The 22,800-nt window shown below is 40.5% G+C and overlaps 2 protein-coding genes and 1 pseudogene across 3 annotated transcripts; all 3 read right to left on the bottom strand.

Moving 5' to 3' along the window:
• Positions 1–1,442: 1,442 nt before the first annotated feature.
• LOC137738398 (deacetoxyvindoline 4-hydroxylase pseudogene) lies at positions 1,443–12,106 on the bottom strand (annotated as a pseudogene). Its single transcript, XR_015955257.1, has 11 exons — positions 11,514–12,106; positions 11,151–11,268; positions 9,488–10,962; positions 7,237–7,304; positions 7,026–7,101; positions 6,751–6,868; positions 6,490–6,562; positions 6,006–6,070; positions 3,362–5,922; positions 2,731–2,842; positions 1,443–1,892 (listed from the first exon to the last, which is right to left on the bottom strand). The product of XR_015955257.1 is annotated as a deacetoxyvindoline 4-hydroxylase pseudogene (transcript).
• A 578-nt stretch (positions 12,107–12,684) lies between these two features.
• LOC137738396 (1-aminocyclopropane-1-carboxylate oxidase homolog 1-like) lies at positions 12,685–15,790 on the bottom strand. The gene is made up of 3 exons (XM_088682908.1): positions 14,817–15,790; positions 13,342–13,663; positions 12,685–13,258 (listed from the first exon to the last, which is right to left on the bottom strand). Exons 1-3 carry the CDS (start codon positions 15,359–15,361, stop codon positions 13,001–13,003), a joined length of 1,125 nt encoding a protein of 374 aa, XP_088539034.1. The 5' UTR covers positions 15,362–15,790; the 3' UTR covers positions 12,685–13,000.
• Positions 15,549–21,742, bottom strand: LOC148691856 (uncharacterized). The gene is made up of 6 exons (XM_088683437.1): positions 20,890–21,742; positions 20,333–20,671; positions 18,544–19,308; positions 17,548–18,165; positions 16,051–16,137; positions 15,549–15,613 (listed from the first exon to the last, which is right to left on the bottom strand). The coding sequence occupies exons 1-6, from the start codon at positions 21,740–21,742 to the stop codon at positions 15,549–15,551; spliced, it is 2,727 nt and encodes a 908-aa protein (XP_088539563.1).
• Positions 21,743–22,800: the final 1,058 nt, after the last annotated feature.

Genomic DNA, 22,800 nt, shown 5'->3' on the forward strand with positions numbered 1-22,800 from the left:
ATCGATAAGAATCAAACTTTCACTAGAATGATGGTGATATCTCTGCTTCATGTGTGCAGCTCCGTTGGAATGCTGCTGAGTTTATGACTAGATTTCTGAGATATTTGTATTTCAATTTGCTTTATTTTTCTCCTGGAAAATCATGGTTCGACACTAATTGTGTCTGTATCTTTATTTTTTGAGATTGTTATGTCGCCGTGTCTCGTGTCACTGCATCCGCCATGGTATCCGCGCAAGTGAAACATAGGTTCCCAGCTAGGATGCATGGATACGGACATGGATATGGAGATACGATACGATACGACACAGAGACACGTCAAATTTCTAAAAACGAAGATACGATACATCAAGGATACGTCAATTAAAAATATATATAAATAAATAAATATATCTAAAATATTATAAAATAATCATTCAAATTTATTACCCAAACTTAAATTTATTTCAATAAACTCTAAATGGAAAGATAAGCGAAAATAAGCATACAAAATATAATAATAATAATATATACAAAAAGCAAAAGGGGCTTTAAGTTTTTCCAATTTACATAACACAACAGATGAGCTAAAAGTCATTGAATCAGTCAAAGCAAAAGAATCTTTTAGCTTCGAAGTTCAAAACGGAAAAGCAAGCTTCCTTTCAGTTTCAGAGATGGGTTCTGTGAATCAGATTGAGCTTCAAAATTAACAAAGTGAAAACGAAGTCTAAAGCTCTCGCCAGCAGTTGCAGATGAGGACGATGCAGATGACGGAGCAGTTGCAGACGGAGACGGTAGAGACAACGGACAAACGGAGCTGTTGCAGACGACAAGTTTGATTTTTGAGGTTCGAAATCGTTTTGGTTTTTAGTCAAACAATGGTTTCAGTTTAGCTAATTTGAATCAATCATGATTCTGTGCGGATTTTTTGGATTTTTTTTCTCTAATTATCCTCTGATTTAGTTTGAAACGTATACAAAAAGTATGATACGCGTATCTCGATAGTATGATACATGTATCTCATCAATAAACAACGTATCCATTTGTTCGGATACGTATCGGGCCCGTATCCATTTGTTCGGATACGTATCGCCACCGTATCCATTTGTTCGGATACGTATCGCCACCGTATCCGCGCAAGTGCAACATAGGTTCCCACTTCCCAGAGATCACAATTCAGACTCCACGTGTTTTCGTTGCTGCCACATGTGGAACTTTGCAAGTTACGTGTAGTTATGGTACTTGAACTTTATTTTGCTTTCCTACTCAAAGAGACTCATTGATTGGTTTCAGTTCTGATTACCTGGAACTCTTTTGTAATAAGCGCATACTTGGTGTGGTTCTTAAAATGTAAGTTGGTGAGATAATATCAGTACGTTCATGCTTAGCCAATACTCTGTGGTTGACGCTTATGAACTTGTCATTTGGAATTAGCTGCATCAAAACACAGATTAGAAACTAAAGCTATTTGCTGAATTTTTTTTTCTTGGGAAAATAGTATTTCATGTAGAAATTATAGAGTTCTTGCCAGCAAGAGATCTCCAATGTTCACTACAGGAGCTTCCGGCACAGAAGGAACATCAATCCACTGGTTGACACAGAGCCTGGAGTCCACCGATGCGGTCTTGAAGTAGAATGGTGAGAAAAGAAGGATTGGAGTGTTTGCTAGTGCTCATATAGTCAGCTCAGGTTCAGGGCATGGGGGATAGTAGTGACGAACAATAAGAGGCCCCTCCGCACAATCCAGGCCTGTAAGGTGGTCAGTTTCAGCCCTAGTGCTTCGGATAGAAATTCAAACAAAGTGACACCTAATTTGTGGACATGGTCTGCATACTCCATAGTTATGTCCTTGTAATTTGAACCAAGAAATAAAAAGATAACATCAAATGGGATGAGAATAATTTGTCTTCCATTTCATAAATCAATGCTATGCTTACAACTAGATTTTTTTTTTATCGAAATGTTTATAACTAAATATGTTGTCAAACTGTAAACCTACAAAAAAAAATATTTGGTATCTTATGTCATAAAACTACAAGTCTATCACTTACTCAAACAAAAATAGATCATGTTCGTTTATATCAGTTAATTCACCTTTCTTTATTCAATCTAAAATTTAGGAATAATAAGTGTACTGGGAGAAGGAAAATATATGCGCAAAAATCACTTCCTAACCAAAAATAAAAAATAAAAAATAAAAAAAGATAATAAAAAAAAATTGAACAATGTGATCAATTATTTAGCAATAAAGCAGTCAACAAAGTTCGTCGCCAAGTTCTATCTATTCAAATCACATGCCAACCCGGCTTGTGGCTGGGAATGAACATGACTGAAATTGAGTTCAAGATAGTTCTATAACACTTTTTTTTTTGTAAGAAACACTATGTTCAATTGCTGTCCAACTCAATTATACTCTGCCAAACTCTCTTTACCATAGTAGTAGAAAGATGGTGAGCATTGCAAGACGGTGTGAGCGGAGTAGGTTCAAACTTCGTCGGTAGCTAATCTGACAAAATCTATTGTTTGACAAGAAAAAAACGAAAAATAGTCTTTGCCAAACCGAGCTACCAAGCAGCATGTGGGGGGGGGGGGGGGGGGATTAAAGATGCTAAGATCATATGCAAGTGGTCTCTTACCACAGTAGTGGAAAAGTGTTGAGCCCTTGCATGACTGCGTGGGTTCAATCTCTGTCAGTAGCTAATCTAACAAAATTTATCGTTTGACCAAAAAAAATATGCTAAGACCATATATACCTGCAAACATCCTGCAATTCTTGAGGATCAAAAGGTGTAGAATTTTTCAGGTCGACGGGCCGAGGGCCCACTCCAAACTCCAACAACACCAATATTGTCCCCACTTTACCACCTGCTCAATCTTTATGTGTGAGATTTTATCACAAAAAGTCTCGATGTTAGTTAGAGAGGGGTATTTCTATTTAAACTGCTTTCTCTTTGGCCCTCTGTCTGATGTGGGACAAATTGTGTTTCAACACTCCCCCGCACGTGAGACCCCATTTTTATGGATCACACGTGGAGATCCACACATCGGTAACCACGTGGAACCATGTCAAGACTTACCCATCATGCGGGGCCAATGAGGACCCACCCAATCACGTGACATCTTTGGCCTACATGGAGCCATGTCGGGGCTCACCCATCGTGCGGGGCTAAATGGGGACCCACCTAATCACATGGCAGTATTGGCCCGTCCCCTGGCTCTGATACCATGTAGAATTTTTCAGGTCGACAAGTCGAGGGCCCACTCCAACAACATTGATACTGTCCTCACTTTACCACTTGTTCAATCTTCAGGTGTGGGGTTTTATCACAAAAAGCCTCGGTGTTAGTTAGAGAGAGGTATTTCTATTTAAATTGCTTTCTCATTGGCCCTCTGTCCGATGTCGGGCAAACTGTGTTTCAACAAAAGGCTGATTAGGATCCATAACACAAAACAAAATGTCTTTCCAACTAGCAAACCTTGACTTATACAAATCAAAGTTACTTCCGAATTTGACTTTCCTCGCCCTTTCTCTACTATAGTACACAACCTTCACCTCCTTAGGCAGCTCGTAGAACCCACGCTTAACTTCCAACATCTTCTCCAACACTCTATTAGGCATACCATGGTTCACCACCTGGAAGAACCCAACTGTCTCCGCAGCAAATTGAACTCCAGCAACCACGTCATGACGTTGCGCGGCTATGTCAGCAAGGTCCACTATGGGGATGCTGAATTGGGTTGGCCGGAACTTTGGTTTGTCTCCGGTGAGATCTTCCGGAGGGCAGACAAAAAAGCGAGCGATTTTGGTGATGCTACCATCAACGATCCCTTTGACACCAGCTTTAGAGTCATCAAAGGTCTTTAGCTGTTGGAGATGGTCTTGGTTTCTTGAGTTCCCAGATAGCATTTTCTCTTGTGCTTTGTAGTTTGGTTAATTTTTGTAGTTGGTTTCTTGACTTCAAAATGCATTTAAGAATAATTGCGAGAATGGGTTCGCTGCTAATTGCCTGGATGATGGTTGGAGCCTTCGTTCTATTAATGCTACGAATATTGTGCTGATCTCAAAAACCCTAAACCCTGAATCGGTTAATCGGTTTACGACAATAAGCCTTTACAACTACTCATACAAGGCCCTCTAAAAAATTCTTGCCAACCAGTTAAAGTCCCTCATGCCCACGATCATCTTGCCAAGCCAAATTACGTTTGTGGGAGGCCGCCAAATCTAGGACAACATCGTCATCGCCCATAAGGTATTCCATTTCCTTAAGCTCTGGAAGACTAAGGGGAAGTTTGAGCTTGGCATCAAACTGGACATGAACAAGGACAATAAGGTTCAATGGGACTTTTCAGAAGCCACTATGCTGAAAATGGTGTTTAACCGCTTACGGGTAGGGCTTGTTATGAGGTGTGTGACGACTGTGGAGTTTTCGGTGCTACTCAATGGATGTCCGGGAGAATGTTTTAGGCCAACTCGTGGCCTTCAGCAGGAGGATCCACTCTCCCCATATCTATTCCTTATCATTAGCGAAGTCTTGTCCCGGTTATTCAAGCATGCCTCTGAGATGGGATTTCTTGAAGGAATCAGGATTAACACCCATGACCCTAGATTATCTCATTTATTATTTGCGGATGATATCTTGATTTTCTTGTCGGTTTCAAGGAGTAATTGCGAAAATGTTGACAGGCTCTTGAAGGCATATTGTCATGCCTTAGGGCGGGAGGTTAACACTCAAAAATCGATGGTGTACTTCAGTGCTAATACTCCCCCGTCTGTTCAGTACGAACTATGTACAATTTTGAACATGTCAAGGGTGGAGGATCCTGGGACCTACCTTCATATCCTAGTGGGGTGGGGGCAAGACTAAGATGGCGACTTTGTCTTATATCAAGGATTGGGTATTATCGAAAATTCAAGGGTGGAAGAACAAATTTCTATCACAGGCTGGTCGTGAAGTGTTGATTAAGGCAGTGGTACAGGCGGTGCCAACTTATCTAATGAACGTCTTCTGGCTCCCGAATAGGCTATGCAGAGACATTAATGGGGCAATCATGAGATTTTGGTGGGCGAATTCGAACAAGGCCCGGGGTATTCACTGGTTAATTGGCAAGACATGGGGCTGCCTAAGTGTGATGGTGGCATGGGGTTTAGGAACTTTAGGGATTTCAACCTTGCCCTTCCTGCTAAACAGAGTTAGCGTCTTATTCAGGATCCCAATTCATTATGGGCTCGGGTCTTTAAAGCTCCATATTTCCCTAACTCTTCGTTCTTGGAGGTAAAAAGGGGAGGCCGAGCTTCATGGATATGGTCTAGTCTTTTGGAGGGGCGGGATGTAATTATGAAGGGTGCTAATTGGCAGGTTCTCAAAGGCAGGCGGGTTCGCCTCTGGAAAGATATTTGGGTCTCGAGTATCACAAGTGGTCACCCTATTCCCATTACCAATGGCGCGGTGAACTTGGAGCAGATTGTTGACTCAATCATTAATCACGAGGCTGGAGCATGGGATTTTGACCCTATTTCTAATGTGATCTCGGCGATTGATAAAATGGTAATTGAGGGAAACCAATTTAGTGATCCCGGGAGGCCTGACTATTTAGTTTGGCGTGCTTACAAAAAAGGGAGCTACATGGTCAAATCGGGCTATCAATGGATCCTTGGGCAAAGACCATCTCGTGCAGGCCCTGTTGGATCGATTAACTCGAATACTTAGAAAATGATTTGGGGTATACAGGCGCCTCCCAAGGTGTGGAACTTCATGTGACGTGGGGTTCAAGGAGCTATTGCCACCTTGTGGAGACGGTCGATTTTCGGTGGGGGCATCCCACCTCTTACTTTCAGATGTTCCACTTACCCCTGGGTGAGCAGGCCAGCAATTGGCTGTGCGTTCTAACTTCTAAGCAGGCGAAAAGAAGATGGTCCATGTGCATATTGGCAGCAACCAATTCACCTGAAGAGAGAGGTAATAACAGTTGCTTCGAGAAAAAACAAATTGTAAAACCGCGGTTTAAATCGAACAAATATCGTGGTTACCGAGATTTTTAAGTGGAGACCCTAGAGGCAGAACATAAATATGAAATCTGAAAAGGTGGTGTCATCTGGAAAGAACACATGAAGACGTCAACAACAAAGAGGTGCATGTATGTTTTTTGAGGCAAACAAAATAATATTACAACATGATACTTGATTAACACTTCTCTCAAAACTGACTATGCAGACCCCAACTTTTATCTGGAAACACATAAAAACTACAAAATCACAACTTGCTTATACTGGATTAATGTTTCGCTCTGAAATCTCTATTTTAGACTTAGCATCGAGAAACAAAAAGTCTTATATTCAAAAGATAACTCATTCATCACAAAGCAACAATACATTTACAATAATTGTTTAATTCAGAACATATGATTATCATGAATTGCAGCATTAGCATTCTAATTAGAAACTTGTGGCCACAAAATTGAACATTTCACGACCGTGTTTGATCACATTAAACAATCTGATTATCCATAATTACCTTAGCAGAAGCTTGAATTTCTCTGGCATTCATATCCAAAGCAAGTGCATAACCTTACACCATCCGATTTTTGCTAATCAGATTTAAAATTAACCAAATCATTAACAGCATCATTATATTAAAACTAAATCATTAGCAGCGGCATTATTAACTGATTAATTAAACTAAATCATTAACAGCAACACTATTAACTGATTAATTAACTAACCTTTAAAAAAATGGTTAATTAACAAACAACAGTAACAAAAATTACAAATTTACCGGCGACGTAATCCACGGCGGTGGACTGCGGAACATTGTGAGGTTTCTAAGAGATAATCACCGCCAGCTCCACCTCATGGTCCAACGACAACAGAAGGTGAGGGACAATCAGCATAATCTAAAATTATTTAAACAATTAATCCAGATTGAAAAGGTCCAGTATTTTAGTTCAACAACTCACTCAACGATGTATATGAACATGTGAGTTGAAAAATTGAAATATTCGACAACAAAAAGAAAGAAGCAAAATCAGAAGAAAAGAAAGAGATACTCACTCAAAAATAAAGATGTAATAATACCAAGCTTCTTCTCCTTGGTGTCCAGAATTCCATCGTTGTCTCCATCTTCAACCTTCAACATATTTAAATTACGAAATGAAAAAAACCCAGAAGAAATCATTACATAAAATAAAATTATCCAAGTAAAATTAAAGCATGGATAGAAAAGAAATGAAGGCAGTTTATTCAGACTTAATTAGAGACTTACTGAATGAGCTCGGAATCTGTCTCACACTTCTCTTCAACTTCAACCCCTATCCTCCTTGCCCCTGTAATCTGTACACATAAAGAAAAAGAAATCGACTTTAGAACCTGCATCGATACGTATCTTGTGTGAGTAGGTCTTTCCTGCTTTTCCCCAATCATGCATATCAAAGAAACGCAAAAGAAGAAAATCATCCATATATATAGTACTTTAAGTTTAAATGCATCCCAATTTTGTGTTCCAACATCACAGAAAGAATGTCTTGCACATAATTAACAATACACCCGGCATCGGTCCATCCATTCGTATTAATAGTTATTGTCTACACAAACCTTAATTACCTTACAAGCTATCATCATTGACATATAGTTCATACAAAATGAGACACCATGACCTCTCTTTGGCCAGCAATAGTTTTTCCAAAATGAAATTATGGGCAATTCATTGAATTCACGGACCCGAAAATTTCACCAATTCATTGAACATTATTTCTGAACTTCCTAGAAAATACAAACAGTATGTAATACCCTAAAAAATTTAAGTATATGAGTTTGGTATTCATAATTATGAATATGTAGAGAAAATCGAAAATAAATCGATTTATGGTTATGAAAATCTAATTGAGAAATTTTAAAATTTTGTTATTAGAAATTATTATAATTTATGTCGTAAAATGTGTCGATAAGTGAAAAAGATGAAAATGGCCCTAGTTGGTTTTACTTAATTATATGAGGACGTATTTTATACTCATACATATTAAATTAATTCTTATTAAATTTGGATTTTAATTAAACTAGTTACGAAATTTGAAGTTTGTAAATTAATTATTTAAAATCCGTAGACTGTTTGAGGTCACAATTTATATTTTCGAATATAGCTTGATCCCACAAATGTGTAGGCGCAAACCGTCTGTAAAACGGAGTTATAACGAACAAGATATAAACAAGCAAAGATTAGGGACAAAATGGTAAAATTATTCCGTTTTGCTTGAAGGCTCCAAAAAATTTGGGAGCTTTCCTGTTATTTTTTATCCAGGTGGATGGCTGTGATGGAGGGGGGTAGATGGACGGATGAGAGAAGAAGGAAAGCAGGGAAAAGGAGAAGGGGGGACGAATCAGAGGGGGAGACGGGAGGGAAAGGAGAGAGGGGGAGGGGTACATAACCCGGGTCCTCCGTCGACCCGTTTCCCTTTTGGCGACCCGACCCGACGGAAACAATGGTTTCCAATGCTTCCTTCGGCCAATTCAGGAACTTTACACCGAATTATCACTTGAAAACAAATCCCCGACCTTCCCTCTACCTCTTACACCCAAAATTTGATGGAAATTGGCTCGGGTTTGGTAAAATTACCTGATGGGTTTCGTGGGTGTCACGGCGGCGATCCACCGTTCCCGAAGCTGCCATCCTTGACCACCACCACCAATAGACTCCCCTCAACCTCAGGAACAATTCCCATGCATTGGTTGGGGCGTCGGAGCTATCGTGGAGTCGAATCAAGAACACCGATTTCAAGAGTTTCCGGCGGATCGAGGCAGTTTTCAAGTGTTTCCCAGCTGAATTGGATTTCAACCTAGGTATGAAAGTTGTTCTCTCATTGAACTCTACTTGCCTCTAAAATTTGATAATTTTTAGAGTTCATAAGAAAACTGAGTTTCCGTTCATCGGAAAACCGCTACCCACAGCGGCGCGTGGCCAATGGGCCGACGCTGCTTTTTCATGCAAATTTTGTTATTTTAAATCCGTAATTGGTACCTATTTGATGTGATTCGATTTTGAAAGCTAATGTTGAGTATTTCCATTACTAGAATATTTCGGAAATGGATAAAAGAATGAATGTAAACTACGAAAGGCTTGATTTCATTCAAAGGTACGTAAGCAATCTAACGAGAGTTAGATGCAGCCTTAAAAATAACCGAGATTAATCTTTTGTTGGAATTTTGTCTAAGAAAAGGAATTGGGTTAATAATTTAAAAATTAACCTTATGTTTTTGATAAATAAATAGGGTTATAGATTTTGTGAGTAACTAAGAATTAAATAAAAGATTTGTGATAAATGGTAATACATAAACATGAGTTTTATTTGGGCCTATCATAGTAATTATCTTTTGAAATAAAATTTCGGGACGGGGCGTTACACAGTACCTTAAAAAACATTTAATTTGCATGGTTCACAACAGAAAGGGTATAGATGCACCAATTTCACTCTTAACTTCAAAAGAGGAAAAAATTAGGATTAGAGTTTGATGGTTCTCACCCAAATTTAGTTGCTATCGAGCACACTCACAACCATTCAAGTTCGCGCATCCTCAAACGATCACCACCCGAACAAAGGATAAACATGCAACACGAAAGCAGAAAAGCAAAGAACATTCTCAACAGATAATGATGTAATCTATTATGTCGTTTAAACTCATACTTATTTTTGACAATCCACAGTCATTTGCATCCTGATTAAAATGAGCGTCGGGCATAAGCAGATAGCCACACACAAAAGTGAATTATCTATAATGAAAGAAATGGGTGCAGAAAGACGGATCAGATACACCCATGTTGATGCGCTCGTGAACCACACATATATAATCTGTTGAGTTATCTCAGCTCGGATCATTTTGGGAAATAATCATTATCCTCTTCTCTTCAGGGGAAGTGGCTACCATCAATCCATACACAAAGACTTTCTTTGTTTTGCCTGTTCTAAAGGCATGGCCAACCACCTGCCCGGTCGCCCATAGGTCCAAGCAGGACACCAAAAAGTCTAAATCGAGGTGCGCTCACCGGACATGTACCTTTTCCACATGCATTAACGGAACCAAATAACACATTGGCGGTTAGGGAATTGTTAAATGTATCCAACAATCGATGTGAACGGTCCAAGGATAGATCTAACAATCCCTACATTGTCAGAATGTTTTTTTGTTCCATTAAAGTATGTGGAGACGGTCGATTTTCGGTGGGGGCATCCCACCTCATACTTTCAGATGTTCCACTTAACCCTTGGGCGAGCAGGCCAGCAATTGGCTGTGCGTTCTAACTTCTAAGCAGGCAACACGAAGATGGTCCATGTGCATATTGGCAGCAGCCAATTCACCTAAAGAGAGAGGTAATAACAGTTGCTTCGAGAAAAAACAAATTGTAAAACCGCGATTTAAATCGAACAAATACCGTGGTTACCGATATTTTTAAGTCGAGACCTTAGAGGCAGAACATAAATATGAAATCCGAAAAGGTAGTGTCATTTGAAAAGAACACATGAAGACGTCAACAACAAAGAGGTGCATGTATGTTTTTTTGAGGCAAACAAAATAATATTACAACATGATACTTGATTAACACTCATTTCGAAATTGACTCTGCAGACCCTAACTTTTATCTGAAAACACATAAAAACTACAAAATCACAACTCGCTTATACTAGATCAATATTTCGCTCTGAAATCTCTATTTTAGACTTAGTATCGAGAAACAAAAAGTCTTATATTCAAAAGATAACTCATTCATCACAAAGCAACAATACATTTACAATAACTGTTTAATTCAGAACATATGATTATCATGAATTGCAGCATTAGCATTCTAATTAGAAACTTGTGGCCACAAAATTGAACATTTCACGACCGTGTTTGATCACATTAAACAATCTGATTATCCATAATTACCTTAGCAGAAGCTTGAATTTCTCTGGCATTCATATCCAAAGCAAGTGCATAACCTTACACCATCCGATTTTTGCTAATCAGATTTAAAATTAACCAAATCATTAACAGCATCATTATATTAAAACTAAATCATTAGCAGCGGCATTATTAACTGATTAATTAAACTAAATCATTAACAGCAACACTATTAACTGATTAATTAACTAACCTTTAAAAAAATGGTTAATTAACAAACAACAGTAACAAAAATTACAAATTTACCGGCGACGTAATCCACGGCGGTGGACTGCGGAACATTGTGAGGTTTCTAAGAGATAATCACCGCCAGCTCCACCTCATGGTCCAACGACAACAGAAGGTGAGGGACAATCAGCATAATCTAAAATTATTTAAACAATTAATCCAGATTGAAAAGGTCCAGTATTTTAGTTCAACAACTCACTTGTAAACTGAAAATAGAGAAATGAAGAAAGAAAACCATAAATGGAACCCCAAATGCAAAGAGAGTGGGAGAGTTAAACCCAAAAGCTTAACCCAATCTCATTTGCATACCATTTGACCATATTAAGAAAAATATGTAATTTGCACCCCCATTTGACCATATTAAGGATAGAGGGCACTCACATTGTTGTAGTAGTACTCTTCTTTGTTATGCTTTTCCTCAAAACTGCAATAAAAAAAAACCAAAAAGCATAAAAATTTAGAACACAGAAAAGAAAAGGTTCGAAATTGCCATTGGAAACGCAGAATGTACAAATGGAAACCAAATTGAATTATTTGGCCCTCTCTCCTCCTCTCTCCTCCTTCCTCCATATATTGGTAGTTACAGTCAATCTGTTTAACTTATTCCCAACTTCATCAAAACAACCAAGAAGTATAAAACAACAAGGTTAATTCTCACTTTCTTTCATCAAAATGAATTCTACTTCTTCCTATCTATTTGCGCATCCCTTCAACACACTCTCTCTCCAATCTGTCAGTCCCTCTGTCCCCTTCCTCTCCTCCCCCAACAACCTTCTGACCGATACATCACCTACAGCCACACCCACCCACCCCCGAGCTGAAAATCCCGACGATCCTCTCCCTTCAACACGTCAACCCTTCTGTCCCCCTTCCATCTCTCTCCCCAAGTGAAATGCCACATCCAGCCCAAAGACCCAAAACCCTTTCTGAAGCCTAGTGGCAATTTTGTAAATAAAGTTAAATTCAACAAAAGCAAGGGGCAGATAGAGTCAGTGGCACTTTCGTAAATAAAGTGAAATGTACTCCAAAATTGCACAGTGACACCTCCCCCTACTTTAGACTAAAGTAACGTTGGAGTTAATGTAGGAGTTAAGAACAACTTAAGCAGCATGATTTAGAATTATTGTTGCTGATAAGCTTGCTGCAACTACCTTTAACATGGAGGGTTTGTAGGTTTGATTTATGTACATGTTTGTAGGGTTCTCATGCAAGGATGCGAAGAGAGGTCCCACATCAAAAGTTTATAGAACTTTTACATGTATTTATAAGGAGTTCAGCCATTTCTCATTTTATTTATGGTAAAACCTCAACTTCTTTCATCGCAGGTCTCGCACAATATAGCTATTGTTGAACTTCGACCTATATATGTACCCAAAAAAGTATGAGAAAGAAAATTCCAAGAGAAGAATCTAGATTTCCAGAGGATATGTTGGGGGTTCGTCGGTTCCAAATCAAGTGCTTGGTGGCACCTGTGATTGTCAAGGAAAATAGATGTTCTTCCCAAAAAAGAAGAAAACAAATTACATGAGGTAGAGAATGGAGACACTGAAAATGTATAATGTAGGTAGATTCAGAATAAATTTCGGTCTCGTATACCTTTTTTTCTCCATATTAGAGAAAGATATACAATAACAAAAGAGTAGAACAAGGATCTAAATCTAAATAATAATCTAAAATATAAGTAAGGCCATTGCTGGAAAGAAACCGAAATCCACAAAACCTAGACCATACATGTTTTCATCTCAAGCACATATACACGCGCTACATAAACACAAGATATCTCAAGCACATATACACTCGCTACATAAACACAAGATATCGTTTCATTGGTAAATAAACTAGACCATGTATGTACTCATAGCCAAACTTCATATCTTAAGATATTCCAATGAAGGGATCTGGTTGAGCCCTTTCCTGTAGTAGTGTGCAACAAAATCTTTCACTGTGGTTTCCCGGTAAAGTAGGGGATTTTCTTCCGACAACAACTCCTTGATTGGCGCATATAGTCTTGAGGAATTTTCCGGCGGAAGATGTTGTCTGAAAAAACATGCCACCGAAATTCTCGGGCCTACTTTTTTGGCCAACACCCTATGGTTGGCACTCATAAACCTGTCATTTGAGATTAGCTGCACCAATTAAAGCACATAAGTATTGATTATAAAGTTAAACAGTACATAACAATACCCTGCAATCCATTTAGTTAACTTGCCTGTAACATGTCTCCGAGATTTATAACTAGAGCTCCATGAATTGGGGTAACATCAACCCACTGGTTTTCATGAAGGACTTGGAGGCCGCCGATTTGGTCTTGTAGGAGCACAGTGAGGAAGCTACTATCAGTATGTTGACTTGTCCCCATTGTCAACTCTGGTTCTGGGCATGTTGGGTAGTAATGGCCAAATAAAACTAGTCCCTCTGCGCAGCCTAATTCCTTCAAGTGGTTGGGGTTGAGGCCAAGGGCTTGAGACAGCAATTCAAATAAAGCGACTCCTAAAGCCTTTACTTTCTCAGAATAATCAATCACTACATCCCTGCAATTTGGTCATTTGATAATCATTATAAAAAATTTATATTTCTTTCCCATAAATTGTTAATGGCAATTCTACGCAATTTTTTCTCCCAAGTGTGAGTGGAGGAAAGTTGATTATCATTCGACAATGGGCGTGACACAATGAGACCCACGCCCATCGACCGCACACCATAGCTTTCATGGGCGAAGACTTCAATCAACTGCAAAATTATCAAAATCAAATGTTTCTTGAAGTACCACCAAAGTATGACTTTATGTTTTTGCAATGGTTATCATTTTTTCCCTCAAACTTTCATTATGCATATCTGTTTGGGTTTGAAATACAGCTTGGGTTGAGAATGAGTAATCTGACTTAAAAAGGGAATGCTAACGGGCTAGTGGGCTTTCAGCCTAAGAGAGTCCTAATTCAACCGAGCCCCCATAGGAGTAAGACTGTTAAAGGATCAAGCCCAAGCGAGACTCGGTCGAATCCTATGTGAATTAAAATTGTGAAGGATCAGGATCAGTTCTAATAAGTTGCGAATTATTCTAATAGGTCAGAACTTCGTTGTGATTTAGGCAACCTTGTCTTCACGTTCTAGAATCTAAGGCCGAGACGTACTCCTTTCTCGACCATAATCGTCGCTCAAGTGCAGAAGTTAGCAAGGCATTTGACATCATCACCACTTCTATTCTACTTGTTTGACTGAGCTCTTTCACTAGTTGGCACACCCACATGCACTAGCAAGACATAATTAGCTCAACAGTTACTTGGTCTGCACTCCACGTAAGCTTTATAATTTTTGGAGTCAACAATTTCACATTACCTCGTTTTGACAACTATGTCCATGAATTGTTAGTTGTTGCTCTACCATATAGGTCAACGTGATATAAATGACATACCAACAACAGATCAAGCATCCATGGACAAATATTAACGATTGGCAGAACAAATTGTCAGACGAACCGAGGTAATGTGAGAAACAGTAAATCTAAAAAGAAAGTAATACAGTAGCAAAAGCAGAAATTAAAATGGTAACTAAAATTTTTTTCAGGGTTTGATAAGGGTTAATTTTTAATTAATATTAGCATGTTTTGTCCTATAGCGTAAATTTGGATCTCAGATTAATAACACAGGAATTTATCACCGTCGAATAATTTTCACAGATACATACCTGCAAACTGAAGGCAACTCACCAAGATCGGGAGCTCGAGGAGCCATAACACAAGACAAAGTATCCCTCCAATTCGCAGCTGGAGCTTGGTAAAGATCAAAGTTTGTATTATAATAAACCTTCTTTGCATAATCGCGTGAGTAAATTTCCTCCTTCACTACTTGATCTTGCTCATGAAATCTTCTTATCCCATCAATCATCTCCCCCAGAACATGGACTGGAACTCCATGGTCAACCACCTGGAAAAACCCCCACTTTTCGCAAGCATGCCGAACTTGATCAATCACCTGCCTGCGTTGAGTTGCATCTTCTTCTCCGCTGACGATGCCTTTTAAGCTTATGACTGGGGTGCTGAAACTGGAGCCATCACAGCTGGGACTATTGCCAATGGGGTGGTGGTTGTTGATGATCTTGTTCTGCTCATGAATGAAAATTCTTGGGATCTTAGCCAAACCAGCATCTACAAGTCCCTTGACACCAGCTTTTGAATCATCGAAAGCCTTTAATTCAGTTTTCCGGTCATACTTGGAGCTCGTGACCTCCATTGTTTGATTTGTTTTGTTTTGTTTCCAGGAGTATATCCTTTGTAGACGGAATGGCTTTCAGAATTTGTAAGGGCGATATCTGAGGTTTTCCACCTACCCCTTAACTTAATTTGCCTGGGCCGATCACATCATATGATGGCTGTGTTGGAAAGTTGAATTTAGCGAGCCGGAACTCGTATCACAAGGCTTAGCTCATCATGGCCCAGTTTTGCAAGGCGGGCTCCTTCAACTCATCCCCGCCTTCAGACGAAACTATAAAAAATAAAGGAAAACTAAAAATCAACCCAATAGCTTAATACCACTGTATATCCTAAAAATCAGCTGCATTATTGTTTGAAAATTTTACATATGTTTTTCTTTTTTCTTCTTTAGCAAGGGTTTATTTTTTTTTCCTGACTAGTTGTAACCTTCTTTTTTCAATAAAATTGAAATTTCCCAAGAAAATAAAGCAGTAAAGAAGATAAAAATAAATATTTTTCTCGCCTCTAGAAGATCACCAATGTCGATCACTAGAGCCCCAGGGACAGGCCGGGGAACATCAATACACTTGTTGCGATGAAGAACTTGGAGACCACCAACCAATATGATCTCGAGTTAACCATTCAGAGTTCAGACAAATAATATTAGATACGGCCATGTGATGGTTGATTATAATATTTTAGTAATAGATTTTAGTTTGATCCTAATACCTTGATCAAGACTTCGACCTGGTCCGTAGTAGAAAATCAGTCTTATTATAATTAGGTAAGCAACAATATCATACTTGGACGGCAAAACTGCTCACAATCAGATGATTATATTATGGTTAAAGAAAATAAATATGCTGTTGCTAACGTGTGCTTTTCAAATTGGCATGAGATATTATATATAAAGATTTGAAGATCTATGCTCCTATTACTTTATAGATAGGAGCAAGAAATACTTTATAGATTGATAGGAACATGGATTACTCAGTAAATTAGACACGGAACACCAAATGGTGACTGCAAGTTTAGGTTGAAACAATATCTTTTTCAAACATCATGGATAGTTCCATTGTAACCCTCAAGGTTTTAAAAGATACTAAACACTAGTCTGATGGCGGGCAGAGGCCTCACGCCCAGGTGGTTAGGCAGAGCCTAGACAGAATTTATATAAATTTATTGTATATTTTGTAAATAAGTGCCTATTTACACTTCAAAAAAAAAAAAAAAAAAAAAAACTATACTTGTATGGATTAAAAGAATGATAAAATGCAAAAATAGAAGTAAAAGAATACATAAAGTACATATATATGCATTTCAAGGATTCAATTCAATGGTGGTTGGCGTAAGAGTGGCCGGTGTATATGCATTCATGTAGCTATTAAACGTGTAGTCGCTTAAATGTGAGAGCACCTTAAGGTATCTTTGGGGGTTTTGCCTAAATAGCTGAAGATGTCTTTTCCGTTAAACACTCAAGGCGAAGCGGCTGACAATCTCAATATTCACCTGGAGGACAACTCCGATGTTCGACAGGGTATAAGTATGGCTGGTTTCTTAATAGTCGAAAAAGAACCACTCGCTGGTAGTGTCAAGAAAGCCCTTCGAAGGGAGTGGAGAAACGTCGTTCATTGTGACGATGTGAAAATAACTTGGGCAAACCCCAATGTCTACAGGATTACGGTTGAGTCGAAGGAGGCGGCACATCGATTAGTCAATAAGGGCCTGTGGTATGTGAACGATGTAGAAAAATAATGTGTGGCTGAAAGTATATTATTGATACGTGAAGAAAAGGAAATATATACAATTACATGCCTTGCACCACAAGGTACAGTCCCTACAAGATAGGAATACACTTATAATTAGGATTACAATCATATCTAGACTCCAACTAGGAAGCTATTTCTAACACTCCCCCTCAAGTTGGAGAGTGGATGTCAAGAACTCCCAACTTGCGTAACATAGTCGAAAGCTTATCCTTCCCGAGAGGCTTGGTGAATAAATCTGCCAACTGGTGTGCCGTACCAACATACTTGGTTGTGACTGTGCCATCCGCAATCTTATCTCGTATAAAGTGACAATCCATCTCAATGTGACGAGTCCGCTCATGAAAAACAGGATTAGCAGCTATATGTAACGCTGCTTGATTATCACAAAATAATGCAGAAGGACCATCCAAAGGAATGTTCAAGTCCTTTAATAAATACCGAAGCCAAACTAACTCACAACAAGCACCGGCCATAGCCCTATATTCAGCCTCAGCTGAAGAAAGTGAAACAGTTTTCTGTCGCTTCGTCCGCCACGAAATCAAAGAATTGCCTAAGAAAACACAATACCCAGAAGTTGAACGACGAGTGATAGGACAACCTGCCCAGTCAGAGTCGCAAAATGCAACCAACTTGGTGTGGTTGTCTGAACGGAATAACAAACCTTGTCCTGGAGTAGACTTTAAATAACGAACAACACGAAGGGCAGCATCCATATGAGGTACACGTGGCTCATGCATAAAACGACTCAAAACATGCACTGAATATGTGATATCCGGCCGAGTGATGGTGAGGTAGATTAACCGGCCTATTAACTGCCGATACTTTTCAGGATCCTTGAGAAGTTCTCCTTGATCAGATAATTTTGTATCATCCATAGGGAAAGCAATCGGCCGTGCTCCCAGAAAACCATAATCCTTGAGGATCTCTAGTGCATACTTCCGTTGTGAAATATAAATCCCACGTTGAGATCGAGAAACCTCAATACCCAAAAAATATTTTAAATCACCAAGATCTTTTATTCGAAAGTGATCTCGAAGAAAAGGCTTCAGAGAATCGATGGCACTAACATCATTGCCTGTAATTACAATATCATCTACATAAATGAGCAAGGCTGTGAAAAAAGTACCGGATTTTCTGGTGAACAGTGAGTAGTCAGCTTTGGATTGTTGAAAGCCGGCAGAAAGAATGGCACTAGTGAACTTGGAAAACCATTGACGAGAAGCCTGCTTGAGACCATAAAGAGACTTGTGAAGGCGACACACAAGATTCTCCCCCTGTCGCCGAAGACCAGGAGGAGGAGACATGTAAATTTCCTCATCCAAATCACCATGCAAGAAAGCATTATTAACATCAAGCTGATGGAGAGACCAAGACTGGCTAGCAGCAAGGGCAAGAAGGCAACGCACGGTAATCATCTTGGCAGTAGGAGAAAAAGTGTCATGATAATCAATACCTGCGGCTTGAGTGAAGCCTTTAGCCACCAAGCGAGCTTTGTAACGCTCAATAGAACCATCAGACTTGTGCTTTAGTTTGTACACCCACTTACAATCAATAGGAACTTTGCCAGGAGGTAAGGGAGTCAATGTCCAAGTACCGTTGGCATGTAAAGCCTCAAGCTCCTCATTCATGGCACGATGCCAATTAGGATCACGAGCAGCCTCTGCAAAAGAAGAGGGCTCCAAACTCCGACTGACAGCATAAATATATGAAAGATGATTGGGAGAGAACCGGTGGTAAGAAATAAAATTACAAAGTGGATATCGCGTACCTTTAACAGAACTGGGCTGCGAAGACGATGGGTGTGGAGGCAAAATCACTTGCGAGCAAACATAGTCTTTTAAATAGGACGGGGGATGGTGAGTGCGAGATGAGGTGCGAGTGGCTAGTAAAGGAGGTGGAGGTGCCGAGGGTGATGAGGGAGTAAGAGGGGCCGTGGGGAGGATAGGAGGAGAGGTGGAAATGTCGGTGGAGGGTGGGACAGGTGGGGCCGGTGGTGGGGCCGGGACTAAAGTGGGAGAAGCGGGTGGCATAGAATTGGAGGGAGGAAGAGGTGATGAGGTGTCGGTGACAGGAAGCAGGGGAATGGGTAAGGTCGGAGGAGGGGAAGGGGACGTGGGGCCAGGAGAAGGGGAATAGGTAAAGTCCGGGAAAGAGGGAATGGGAAGAGAAGGTGTGGGGGGTTGGGAAGGTGGAGACGAGGCAGCAAAAGGGAAGGAATCTTCATGGAAAATAACATCTCGACTGGTGAAGGTGCGATGAGTGTCTAAGTCATATAATTTGTATGCTTTTTGGCCATGAGGGTAACCAATGAAAGCGCATCGTTGGGCCCGAGGGGAAAATTTTGTGGTAGGATGGATAGAGGTGGCATAAGCAAGGCAACCGAAGGCGCGAAAATGGTGATAGGATGGGGTTGTAGTATGGAGGACCTCAAAAGGAGATTTATTATGTAAAAGTCGAGTAGGGAAACGATTTATGGTATAAGCAGCGGTAAGAACACATTCACCCCAAAATTTGAGGGGAAGGTGTGATTGAAAGCGAAGGGCGCGAGCAGTTTCAAGAAGATGTCTATATTTGTGTTCAACAACGCCATTTTGTTGCGGAGTGTAGACACAAGAAGTTTGAAAAAGAACTCCATGATCAGAAAAAAAAATTGCGAAGAGAAACAAATTCGCCCCCATTATCGGTACGAATGCTTCGAACTTGAGTGTGAAATTGGGTATTAACATAGGCAAAAAATGATTTGATTAGTTGTTGAGTATCAGATTTGTGCGTCATGAGAAAGACCCACGTAAAGCGGGAAAAATCATCCACAATAGTCAAAAAATAATGAGCACTAGTAAGGGAAGATTGACGATTCGGACCCCAAATATCACAATGAATTAAATCAAAAGGAAAAGTTGTAGAAATTGAACTTAAACCAAAAGGTTGACGAGTTTGTTTGGCCAAAGGACAAACAGTACAAACATGACTAGAATCAAATGAACAATTAAGGAAATTAGAGGCTAAAATTTGCAAACGGCTAGGAGAAAGGTGACCAAGACGTCGATGCCATAATGAGGATGGGATGGTGATGAGATGGCACAGAGGTTGACGGGTGGGAAGGGAGGAGGTAAGGGCCACGAGGTAATAAAGGTCACCACGTCGCTTACCCACACCAATCATCGCCTTCGAAACCAAGTTCTGCAAAACACACCAAGAAGGAAAAAATGTTACGGAACACGATAATCCATCTGTAAGCTTACCAACCAATAAAAGGTCCACTTTAAAAGTAGGGACACATAAAACATCTTCCAAGTCAATCAAAGAATTTAAACGAAGAGTGCCAGTTAAAGTAATTGGAGCAGTGTCACCGCTAGGCAAAGAAACAGGTGGCAGGTGCGAAGCAGAAGTATTAACCAAACATGAAGCGGAGGAAGTGATATGATTCGTGGCGCCACTGTCAAGGATCCATGGACCATGACGAGAAGACACGGGTAACAAACCTGTAAAGTGATCACGGGAAACGACATGAGCCTGAGGAGTAGTTGTCGTGGATGTCGTGGGTGCTGGGTTGTCATTGAGGGCACAAGGAGACGATGATGCTGTTCGGCAGAAAGATGTGGCATGGCAATCTACAGGTCATGTAAAGTAGGCTGCGGCGTGTGGGGGGCTGGTGGGCCAGGGTGTGGAAGGAGATCATCCAAAGCGGGCTGGTGTGCATGATTAGCAGATGGGCGTGAGAGGCTTGCGAAGCTGCAGATGGGCCGAGACGCAGCAGTATGGCTGCGAGCAGATGGGGCAGCAGCGCTGCGGGCAGAACCTGCGGACGTGGAGGAGCGGCGGGGAGGTCTCCACGGCTGACCATGGAGAGGATGTCCAACCGGATACCCATGAAGCTTGTGGCAAGTATCACGGGTGTGGAAATCATAACTGCAATAGGTGCAATGTAGAGGAGGCTGATCGGACGAAGACCGAAAAGAGCTGCGCACCACCATGGCAGCAGGAGGCTCGACAGTGCGTGAAAAACCAAGGGCACGTTGTTTTTCGGCTTGAGAAACAGAGGAACAAGCTTGGCAGACTGTGGGTAAAGGATTCATTAGAAGAATTTGGTCCCGAACGGCAGCAAACGATTCATTGAGACCCATAAGAAACTGCATAAGTTGTTGGCGATCATGTTTGGTGCTACAAGAACAAGAACATGCATCACTATTGGAGGCGAGCTCGTCCCAAAGATCTTTGAGGCGAGTGAAGTATGTGGAGACCGAGGAGGACCCTTGGGAGATGGTGGCAATTTCACGATTCAGGTGGAAGATACGGGGAGCATTAGACTGTGAAAAACGTTCATGAAGATCGTCCCAAACAGCCTTAGCGGTGGTGGAAAAAAGAACGGATTCGGCAAGGTCGGGCTCTAGAGAATGAAGGATCCATGAAAGGATCATATCATTGCAGCGCCTCCAAGAGGCGTGAGCATCAGGGTCTTCGGCAAGGTCGGGTTCTGCAATGTCACCGGTGATAAAACCAAGTTTATTCTTGGCGCTTAAGGAGATGTGCATCCCGCGTGCCCAGGTCGTGTAGTTATCTCCGTTTAATTTCTTGGAGACAAGAACAAGATTGGGATGGTCGGAATGGTGAAGATAAAAGGGGTTGGGATCATCGGAAGAAGAGTCTCCCATGATAAAAGGAGAAACGGCAGGGATGACTGCCGAAAAAAAATTGTGGTTAAAAAAAAAGCTAGGGTTTGTAACCTGCTCTGATACCATGTAGAAAAAGAATGTGTGGCTGAAAGTATATTATTGATACGTGAAGAAAAGGAAATATATACAATTACATGCCTTGCACCACAAGGTACAGTCCCTACAAGATAGGAATACACTTATAATTAGGATTACAATCATATCTAGACTCAAACTAGGAAGCTATTTCTAACAAACGACGATGTCTTTTCCGTTCAACACTGGCCACTGAATCACTCACTAGATGATATTGTACCGTGTAAGGCGATTTTTTGGATACAAGCTCATGGCGTTCCCCATGGTCTAATGACAAGTGCAAATGCTGCAACTATTGCCCATCGAATTGGGCGAAAGATTTCTATGGAGGTTGATACAGCGAGACCTCTTCCGATAGGTTGCATGTTGCTTAGAGAATCTGGAGGCAAGACGATGATCCGCCTATGATACGAAGGTCTGAGAAAATTCTGTTATCGCTGCGGAAGACTAGGCCATACCGACCGGAAAAAGCACCCATGTGAATATCCACTATGTCCATTGGTAACAAAGGAAGGCTTGGCATATAGCAGAGACATTTGTGTTGAGGCGGTGAAGGGCCCGACACCATTATTTCCTACCAAAATAGGCAAAAGGTCAGGTGATCAACATGATGGTTTAAACTTTAATCATTGAAGGTATCGAGCAGAACGAGAAAACGATGGTCTCCACCTCAAAAGAGGAAGAACCAGTCATTAACCCCGAATGTCTTCACAAATCATGTTCCCACTCAAGTTACCCCTGGTTCTTCGACATACACGTTGCCAAGGACCGAGTATATCAACATCTTTATCTCAAATTTTCAGTCAATTAGTTACCCCAACCATGCATCTCTTCTCACATCCATCTCCAGTCACCCTTCCTCGAGCCCAACAATGACATTTTCAGATGATACCCGTGAACCCCACTTTCTCACTAGGGCTTTACACAATTCTGTAAGCATCTCCCCCATGTGTCTATTACTC

Source organism: Pyrus communis, chromosome 13 (assembly GCF_041283825.1).
Source record: "Pyrus communis isolate YQ-2024b chromosome 13, ASM4128382v1, whole genome shotgun sequence".
Classification (NCBI taxonomy): Eukaryota; Viridiplantae; Streptophyta; class Magnoliopsida; order Rosales; family Rosaceae; genus Pyrus; species Pyrus communis.